The sequence below is a fragment of the Chenopodium album genome, chromosome 2, assembly GCF_948465745.1.
Source record: "Chenopodium album chromosome 2, dcCheAlbu1.1, whole genome shotgun sequence".
Taxonomy (NCBI): Eukaryota; Viridiplantae; Streptophyta; class Magnoliopsida; order Caryophyllales; family Amaranthaceae; genus Chenopodium; species Chenopodium album.
Genome location: NC_137835.1, coordinates 61004588 through 61015695, shown reverse-complemented (window position 1 = coordinate 61015695; position 11108 = coordinate 61004588). Strand labels below are relative to the sequence as shown.

Here is an 11108-nt window from a genome sequence, read left to right as displayed (position 1 = left end):
TTTATGGAATTGCAATGCATCTAAGCATTATTATGGGAAAGCACTCAAATAACATAGACAAAAATCATTAATTCCTTCCGTCAATTACATATTTAACAATCATTAATTCACGTCCCTCCAAAAAAATGAATAAAATAAAGTATACATCCACTCCACCAATCCTCCATCAGCCATTCAACATATCTTTCAACCTCTAATTTATTTATTCCCCTTTTACCCAACAAAAAAAGCATAAATCTCAACCATAAGATATCAATAAACATCTACCATTACTTTTAATACCAACGTACTAGTTACATTAGCAGTGGGCACTTGGCATCTTGTCTATTGGCTGTAGCAAGAAGGCAATTATCTAAACTTTGTTCAAATAACCATTGTTTTCTTGTTCAATTTATGTTTCAAAAATAGAAACTCCAAATTTATAAAAAGCATATTGAAAATATGAAGATTTTCGAAGAAGAATACTTGGATTTTGTATTAGTTCCATTAGGATTACTAATCCTGGGAATATATCATTCATGGCTTGCGTTTACAATGATTAGGCGTCCGCTAAGAACGGTTGTTTGCCTTAATACCATCATCCGACACCAATGGGTTCACCACATGATGAAGGTTAGTTCCTTTCTCTTCTCTATTAAAAAAAGAATCATTTATGATAAATTGTATAAACCAATACCGAGCTTTAACAATCAATCGTTGAGGTACACTCCAATTTCAGATATTTTTTTGTGTGTTTGTATTACGATTATTTATATGATAATTATTCTCTCTTGATATAATTAGTAATTTGGTACGACTATGCTTAGATTTGTTTCATTTATTTATAACGCTTTACTTTTATCAATGAGGTTTTTGCGATAATACTTAGATCACTCTTAATTGGAGTGGACTACTGGGACAAAGTATCATCAATCATCATCAAGTTGTTGACCTACAAATCAAGTACTTTAGTCCACTTAAAGTCTTAAACAAAATTAATCTAATTGATGTAGTTGTCTAACTCGAACACTATTAAACTACGCTATTAATTAATTTAGTTATTGATATGTAGATATGTCATTAATGTAAAATGGATAGACATGATTCTGAGCTATAAATTTTGCACCTAAAAAAAAAACCACAGAGCTATAATTTATTTATTTATTTATTTTTTAAATTATTTTATATTATTTATTTGTAGTTCTATTTTAGCAAGTTTCTGCCTTTGTCAAAAAAAAAAAAAAAAAACAAAACAAAACAAAAAAAGCAAGTTAGATTTTGCTGAAATTGTGGGTGATTTTTATAGAAATGGTTGGAAAAGTTATGAATTCCAAGAATTTATCACTTTTTGATAATATATATATTCCGTACATACTGTCCACGTTATCATTTTTTTTTACTAGTTTACAACAAAACGGCCAATTAGCAGTTTTATTAAAAGAAAACCGCTAATCGAATTAGCGGTTTCAATTATTTTGTTTTGTGTACATCAAATTTAAATAAGTAAACCGCTAATTCAATAATTGCTTGATTTTGTCCTAAATAGAGTAAACCGCTAAGGAAACCGTCCATGTCACTATAAAATTGCTTGATTTTGTCCTAAATAAAGGAGGTGTTCTAAAGGGAGGGTTGAGAGAGATTTAAAAGTATCTCACAGGGGCTAGTTGGTCATTTCACGCGGGATTTTAATTTTGTCATTATAGATTCAGTGGTACAAAATATATTCTCAGTGGTATAAGATATAATTTCAATGGTATTTCAAAAAAGGTTCAAATATCCCATTAAGGTGTCAATTAATCTATTTGAGCTTCATTGATACAAAATATACTCTCAGTGATACACAATACAATTTCAATGGTACTTACAAAAAATGCTCAGTGGTACAAAATATACTCTCATTAGTTGTGGTCTCAATACATTTTTGTCTCAATACAAAATATACTCTCTCTATATCTCTCTTCCTTTCTCCCTCTTCCTATTACATTTGTTACATTATTTTATGTTGTGAGACATTTTCATTTGTCTCACAACCCTACATTTATACTTCCTCTAAATAAAGTGCCTAAAAACTCTAATACATAACCAAGTGTGGCTGTGTGGGACTATAAAGTACTAAGAGTACCAAAATATGGACTCCGTAGTTGAAAGGAAGTGTAGAGTTTAGATTAACATAGAAGAAATATGTGAATGTCAAATAACTTAGTTGGTTAAATTCTAGAAGTGTTATGTCTAAGACGGTAAGACCTAGGGTCAAATCTGGCCTAAATGACCGCATTTATGTAATCTTACCTCAAACATTCGTATTTCTTAGGATCAAGGGAAGTATGGTATTTTGGGAGTACAAACAATTCGGAACAACCTAAAGGCGGCTACAGTTTTGGCATCAACTTCAATAACACTGAGTTCCCTAATCAGTGCTATTGTGAGCAGCACAAGTAATCTGACCTTTACAATACATACAACCAAGTATTTATCAGTTCTAATATGCTTCCTTGTAGCATTCTTCTGCAATATGCAGAGCATCAGATACTATGCCCATGTTAGTTTCTTGCTTAATGTACCACCACCCTCAGTTGACGAAGACAGAGAAGAGTTCGTTGAATATGTATCCCAACAATTGTACCGCGGCAGCCTGTTTTGGTCTCTTGGTCTGAGAGCTTTCTACTTCTCTTTCCCCCTTCTGCTCTGGATCTTCGGCGCTATTGCAATGTTAGCTTCTAGCTGTTTGTTGGTAATTTTGCTCTATTTCTTGGATACTACTACCTCTTCTCCAAGCTATCTTCGCAGTTACACTGCTAACAAGGATAATCACAACTCTGACATTGAATCAGCAGGTCACTCAATGTAAGTACTGTTATTATCTAAACAAATAATCATGCATACATTCTTGAATTCTACAATATTTATGATCAAAATAAACAGAGAAAATGGCATAAATTAAAAAAATTCGACCATCAAAATTCACAGAACAATCTTAATTAGTCCACGAAAGGTTAATGTGATACAGAACACTCCTATGCCAGTCTTGCGTAACACGATCGATTACTTAACCAAATAAGCTAATTAACGTTAATTGTATCATCTTTCTAGACTAAATTAGTGCGCATTGTTTGTATGTTCTGACATACATATATTGTATTTCAGCTGCAAACACATTTACAGAGCATGGAAGTTATTTAGTATAATCTAATGATGATCTTACTAAAAATATGGAAAATGACTTAATATTGTATGAGAGTTTTATTAAGCATTTTACTTGTGTGGTAAAGGTCTAAAGGAGAATATGATTTATTAGGGACTTAAACAATTAGCTGATGCTAATGTATATATGCAACTCTTCTTAAATGTTAAGGAAATATGGTGTATGTTAGGTGACACAAATTTTCTATGGTTTATCCTAATATAGAGGAATGCACGAGTTTTATTCGTCTGAATAGATTTTTTTGTGTAGTTGATCTATCATTCTATTGTTCTATTTGTCTATGTGAAAAGGAGTTATCTTCTTCCATCAACTGTTTAATTAAGGATGATATAAATCCTGTGAATTCTTATGTGGTTTAGGGGAACTGGTTGGTCAGAGGAATCGACCCTACGTCACCCGCTACTAGGAAGCATCAAGCTACCTTCAACTTCAGATACTTTGAGATAACTATAATGATCTAAATGCAAACTTATAGAATTCAAGGGTTTGCTGTAATTTGTAAAGCAATCCCCTGTGAGAATTTTAAGGAGTAGAGCTAGAAACAGGTATTTTGTAGCAATAACAAGTAAATTTAACGAATTGCTGTAACTAACTGCTTTCCAGAAACTTGTTTCCATCCAAATTTTCTAGTGTTATCCTCAGCTACAGCGAGTCAGCGACAATGCAAAGTTAGTTATCTATGAACAAATACATATACTGTAATAAAAGTACATAAAATAGGGATAAAAAAAGTAATATGGACCCAATTACACATGAAAAGTGCAAAAATAATAATAGGATCACACTTTGATTGTACCATTGGAAGCTTATAAAATATCATTAGAAGTCTTATAAAAGTACTATTAAGAGTGTATACAGTACCACTAAAAACATGTAATAACCATTGAATATACAATAGTATTGTTTGACCACTCGATGAGGACTACACTCTAATTATAGGCCACTGATTTCCGCACACCCAAACCTGATAACCGCATACCCCCTTTTGGCCCCACTATAATTTACTTTCCTAATTTCCTTCTAAGTGCACTAAGTCTCACATGTCAATGTCAATGTTTTACTTTTTTTTTTCCACTGTTTTTGGGTAAATTACCCAGCTCCTAAAATCGTAAACATTGAGTTTACTTTTTACTTTAACTCCCCTGTACACACCCCACCATTAATTTTCAACCCCAAAAGCTTCTACCTTTTTATGGAACTTCACCTTTCCAAAATATCTCAATTGTAATGGCACTTTATTATAATTAAGAAGATGGATGGAGAATTTGATTTTGAATAGATTAATGATGAATAGAAAATGATAATGAATTTTGGGAGCTTTTTGAGCTAGATGATATGCATAATGTGATAGATGAGAATGACCCTGAAGACTACAATTTTTCACATGCTCATATTCACGGTAATAATTTTCAATCTTGTTTTACTTTTTACAAGCATCTTTGTAATTTGGGGTTGGGTTTTACTCAATTATACAATAAAATTAACTTAGGGTTTTAAAGGGAATTTTTCATAATATTTGATAATGATTCAAGTTGATTCCAATATTATTGTTACACCTTAGTATCAAATCAGTTTATTTGCAAATTATGTCTCAATTTCACCTTTTAAAGATTTTTAGATTAACAATAGTATAATAAGTTTATTTATTTATTTATTTATTATTTATTTATTTTTTTTACTTTGATGTTAATCAAAACCAAAAAGTACTATTGTAAAACCAAAAGAACAAACTCATATTATCGAACTCTTAGCAGTAGGCTAAGTGTATATGTGTAATGGCTTTTTGAATATTCAAAATATAATTTTGACTATTCTTGTTTAATTTTTTGATTGTATAGGTTCACCACAATTTGATAATCATCAACCTCCTCAAATGCCAACTGATATGTATCAACTTTCATCACAAAATTTTCAAATAGAGAAACATTGTTAGAAACTGTTCGGGGAATGGCCTACTTACAAGGCTTTGTTACAGTGATTCAAAAATCCAAAATACAAATGGGTTATTATTGGTTGTGATCGTGGTGGGTCATATCTAACTAATCGTAGCCGTATCCCTAATAGTGGAAAGAAAAAGTCAGGAACTCGATTAATGGATTGCTCATTTCAAATTTGTGGAAGAATGAACCAAGACACTAGTTGGAGAGTCGAAATTAAAGATCTTTCTCATAACCATGATTTATCAAGTGATATTTCGGGACATCCTTGTACCCGGCGAATCATGATCGTAGAAGATGTCCTAAAAATACTACTAAAAATTCTTTAATGTCCTTCATGGCTCCAATTTTGAATGTTTTGACTAGTCCATCCACCTCTTTTGTTGTTGATTTGAACTGCCTCCAAACTCGGATTATAATAACCCATCGTAAGGTAAAATTTTTTTGGTAAGTTGTGTTTATATTGTCATGCTATTGTTGTATTTTATAAAAGATATTGTTATATTAACATATTTAATTAATATTGTGAAGGTCACGAATATTTGATATTATGTGATGTCCACGATATACAGTGCAAAGACACTAATTAAGGTAATTTTTTTTCATAGTTTGGTTTAATGTTTAATTGTCTAAATTAATTATTATATGCTATTGTAGTTTTGTCGTAATGGATGCAGGTTTCGTCATTGGAGTAGTTTGTTCAAAGTTACTGGAACAAGATCTTTGGTTGATGAATCGTATTCATGTATCTTTTGAGACAATATTTGTTGATTTAACTTTTTCCCAACATTTGTATTTTGTTAAAAACTTAATTTGAGATAATCATAGCTATTAATTTAAGATGTTTAATATTTTATAATATCAAATTGATTATAAAGTGTCATTTTTTTAGGAAATTTTGCAAAAAAAACCACCTTTTAAATCTTATTTTTTTTTGCATATAACCACCTTTTAAAAAAATGTTGTAAAAGACCACCAATTTAAAAATTTTTGTTGCAAATTACCACCATTTTATTGTAAAATAATTGATAAATTTGGCTTAAAAAGTGGTATTTTGAAACAAAAATTTTAAAATTGGTGGTCTTTTGCAACTTTTTTTTTAAAAGGTGGTTATATGCAAAAAAACAAGATTTAAAAGGTGGTTTTTTTGCAAAATTTCTTTTTTTAAAGAAGAAAAATGTCATTATTTTGAAGGGAAAAAAATGTAATTTTTATATTTATCGAAAAAAAACAGCTAGAAATACTTAACACTTATTTTAGACTTAGAACAACCAAAAGCTACTACTACAAAAAAAAATTAATAATAATAATAAAAAAAATACATTAATAACTAAAATAAAATGCATAAAGTACAAAAAAAAAAAAAAAAGTAAAACATTGACATTGTCACTTGAGACTTAGAAGGAAATTAGGAAAGTAAATATAGTGGGGCCAAAATGGGGGTGTGCGGTTATCAAGTTCGGGTGTGCGGAAATCAGTGGCCCTAATTATACCACTATAAGCCTATATATAAAAGAACATTGAGATTGTATTTAGTATAACAGTACAACTACAAGCATTTGAAATATCACTAGATATATCACTAGATATATAAAGTGGTATTATTTTATCACCCAATGATACCACGTGAAATTTGGGATAAAATTACTTCAATGCCCCAGTTTATACATCTTGCTTACTGGCTATGCGTAACCATTATCCTTTGGATTTTTTTTTGACAAAGGATACAAAGAGACTACAAACTAATACTAAAGCAGATAAAATTAACCGCCGCTTCCCTAGCAATGTGATGAGCTCGATGAACGCACAAACGATCCGCCTTATGTATGCATCAATACTGAAAGGTTAAACCAAGTAACTGAATCTTGCGAATGGGCCAGAGGAGAGCCACATTACCATGACCGTCCCCACGAAGAAGGGTGACAAGATTATATGAGTCCGTAAAAACCGTGATAGAAGGATAACTTCGATCAGGCCCATTGGAGGCCATACAAGCACGCAAGAGCCTCTGCATGTAATGCCGAGTTACACACCCCGAAGTTGTTACCTCCTATGATCCTATCATCCAACGGGTCATCATTATCCAAGCACCAGCCCATCCCTGCATGAAGAGAGTCTTGAAACCAAGCGCCATCAATTTGTAGTGAGAGTAACGTATTCCCATGGTTACTCAAACCAAGCTGAGATATGTAAAAACCCGGCGGAGGAGAGGCTCCCATTTCACCTCCGGCAGAACAAAGGGTACTTACTGATTCTGCCAATGAAACAAAGGCTGAATGAGTGTCCATGACCTCTGCGAGCTGTGAATCAAAGGGCCTGGCAGCAGAAGAATCCCTAAAGATTCTAGAGTTCCGACATAACCATAAACTCCAGAGCGTGCCGACGAAGGTACCTAAGCGAGCACTGGAAGGCCCATCCTGACTAATAAAAAGTCGGATATATTCTTGGATCCAATCTGAAAGAGAAAGATCTCCATTAAATTCTGAGCGGATACCAAGGCATCCACCCCTCCAAACTGAGCGTGCATTAGAACACTTTCTAAAGAGATGTCGTAAATCCTCCGGGTCTGAATGACAGAGGTCACATGATACATCTTGAACCGGAACCCCTCTGTGAAGGAGTTATGCCTTAACTGCTAGGGCTTGATGAAGCAACTTCAATAGGAATAACTTCCATTTAGGTTGTATCTGGAGAGACCAAAGCACTTTCCAGAATGAATCCTTTGGAATGTTATGAATTGAAATCCCCTTGTCATAAACCTATTCATAACATTTAGTAGAAGTGCGATTAATTTATAAAGAAAAAGAGTTCGACTATACACTCCTTATCCTAGGAAATCCATTTTCATAGATAATTAAATTTTTAAAAATTTCCATATAAAATCTTATTCTATTAATTACTTTATTCATCCCAGAATTAAAAAAAAAATTTATTCAACTACTTTATTCTACATATAATTAAATTTCCATAGAAAATCTTATTCTATTCAATTACTTATTCTACATATAATTAGGTTGTAGTAAGAATTTAGAATTATAAAAAGAAACCAAAAAAAAAAAAAAATGATACACGAAACTTTATATTAATACTCATATATTTTAACAACATTTTTTTTTTGACAAAATATCTTATAACAATATATGTGATGATATATTTGTAGTACTTTAGATACTATAAGCGGAACTGCATGAATCTTATTCATAAGCATCTAAACACCAAGATCAATGCACAACACATAAAAAACAAATACTAATATATTTGAAGTGTGAACCCACGTACAATCGAGCAAGAAATATGAGAGATAAAGAACCTCAAGCGTGAATTCTCTACTTGGTCTACGGGCACAGATTAAACCTCCACTAATGCTAGTTAGTCGTGATTGAACCTTTCAATCAACCTTCTACGGAGAAAAAAGGAACGAACCAACTAAGATCCACCACCACGAGTACCACACGCCACCTTGGGTGGCCATCTGTACGGAGGGGGTGAGAAAGGAGGGCATGCATGAGAGAGAGAGAGAGCTTAGGGTTTTTGGGAATTAGTTGCTTGTTTCACAATTAACTGACTTGTAATTTGTGACTTAATTCAATTGTCATGGACTTTATTTATAGATCATATGGAAAATAAGAGTCCATGTCAAGTCCAAAATCCTAAATCTAATCTAAATAATCTATCCCAACACCAATCATGATCTGTTATATCCTCATAAGGCCCATTAATGGGCCTCTAACTTGTTTAACCAAATACCCTTGTTGTGTGACCTCATAGGATCCATTCTATTAGGCTTTGGACTATTTAAATAGCCCTATATCATTTATCTTATATAGGAGAAGACAATGACAACCCAAACGAAGAACTTATTATATCCATAATAGCGATCCTTAATATATCTAGTAATTACACTTATCGAAGACATAATTCCTTTAATCCCCCACTTGTCTGAGACAAGTGCGCAATATTAAAATTTCTTAAGTCAATGTGCGTCGATTTGATAATTAATATGATTGCATCTCATGTCTTGATCATATTAATCTACAAATCTTTTCTTGAAATCCGAGTTAGAATTACACACAAATGATTAGTATGTATTCCATTTGAGCACGACCATGCATTTTCTGAATTCTCCCTCTTCAAGAGGCTAAGACACATTCCTAATTAAGGAGGTAGACTTAATCCAATCTTATGGCAACCAAACCTCCTAATTAATTCTTGAAGTAACCTTCCTATACAATCTCCAGTTACCGACTGACGTTTGAATGTACCATAGTTAAATCAATCATTGAATGGAATCAGTGTTCCACTCATGTTATAGGAATCCACTAATATGTTCGGAAGCTCTATACTTGAACTTCAAATTAGGATTATAGTTCGATCATGCATCATTAATGCATATCCATGTGATTGCGAGAATCACTACGCTCCTATAGCCCATGAAATTGCGCTATCCAATCGATTTTACATGTTAGTGCTTTTATTGAAATAATTTATTTCCACTTTAATGACTTCGAACAAGGAACTTAAATAATTTATAAATTTTGTTCACCTGTGGGGTTTCATTCACCAGGCCATCAACCCATAATAATTTTGGACAGTTTATTTAATATCAAAACCATGATTAAATAAGATTAAAACTTTGTTTTAATTGATAAATATAATTCTACAAGTTGATGTATTGCATTTGTGATATGTTTTCTCAAAACATACACAACTTAAATTACATAATTCGTTTCAATACAAGTACCTTGGTATGACTCTCATACCTTGGTCATGGAAGGGGTTTAGTAAGTACTATTCATGAGACATTCTCATAAATATGAATTTTGAAACTTCGAAATTTTATAATAATATTCATCTCCATACACTGAGAATCTTCCTTCGTCCTTTCACAAGGAACTTAGAAATTTCTAATTTATATTCCAATGTTACATTGAATTTTGATTGAAATCTATCATCACTTGTTCTTAAAACACGTGAATCAAATAGACTAGTATAGTTCATGAAATGCATGACGCATCCTTTGCAAACTGCATAAGGTGTAGGAGTTTATAGGTACTATAAAGCGGAAAATCATGAATCATATTTGTAAAGCCCCTAATCCCAAGATCACATGCATAACACACAAGACACATAATTATACCTTTGAAGCGTGATCTCCACGAAGCTATTCGACACGCAATTCAGGGAGAGAATACAGCCCAAGCGTTGCTCCTCTAGTCGGTCCATGGGATTCGAATGAGCCGCCCACCAATACCAGATTGGTTGATTGAAGGGAAGAACCACGATCACCTCCTTTAACGGACAACCGACCACCATACGAACCACCACCACCACCACGAACCACAACTTGCACCGAGGAGGAGGGGAAAGCTGTGAGAGAGAGAGGAGAGTATTTGGAAGGTTGGGTTTTGTGTTTGCTAATTCGGGTTTGATCAAACTGATCACTGAATTCAATGTATGAAAACCCTAGGCACTTAGTTTATTTATAATCCCATTATAATTACACTAAGTCACGAAGCCCAAAACCCTCTTATTCCTCCCTATGGCCGGCCACCTAGAGTGATGAGGCCCATGATGGGCCTCGTCCTCTAATGCTCAGTCTAGGCCCTTTGTGTGACCTTATAGGATCCGTCCAATTTGAGCTTAGCCTATTTTACTAGCCCAAAGATTGTTAGTACCTCTAGCTATGATACAACGACAACCCAAATGTACGAACTTAATATCCCACTTATCTGAGACAAGTGTGCAATGTTCAAATTCCTTAAGCTAATATGTGTCGATTTGATAATATGATTGCATCACATGTCGAGATCATATTAATCTACAGATCGTTTCTTGAAATCTGAGTTAGAATTACAAAACCAAATGATTACTGAGTAATACATTTGAACGCGACCACGTATTTTCTGAATTCTCCCTCTTTAAGTGGCCATGACACATTCCCTAATTTAATAGGTAGACTCAATCCAATCTTGTGACAACAAGGCTCCCAC

General features: G+C 33.1%; 1 protein-coding gene across 1 annotated transcript; it reads left to right on the top strand.

The window, feature by feature from the left end:
- Positions 1-140: 140 nt before the first annotated feature.
- Positions 141-3803, top strand: LOC145599173 (uncharacterized). The gene is made up of 3 exons (XM_081655584.1): positions 141-612; positions 2291-2823; positions 3541-3803. Exons 1-3 carry the CDS (start codon positions 442-444, stop codon positions 3626-3628), a joined length of 792 nt encoding a protein of 263 aa, XP_081511710.1. The 5' UTR covers positions 141-441; the 3' UTR covers positions 3629-3803.
- The last annotated feature ends 7305 nt before the right edge of the window (positions 3804-11108 follow it).

Bases quoted from the DNA above. Each gene is read 5' to 3' on its own strand.
- LOC145599173 (XM_081655584.1), top strand. From the start codon at position 442: ATGAAGATTTTCGAAGAAGAATACTTGGATTTTGTATTAGTTCCATTA. The intron at 613-2,290 runs GTTAGTTCCTTT...CGTATTTCTTAG, and splicing joins GGGTTCACCACATGATGAAG to GATCAAGGGAAGTATGGTAT. The intron at 2,824-3,540 runs GTAAGTACTGTT...TATGTGGTTTAG, and splicing joins GAATCAGCAGGTCACTCAAT to GGGAACTGGTTGGTCAGAGG.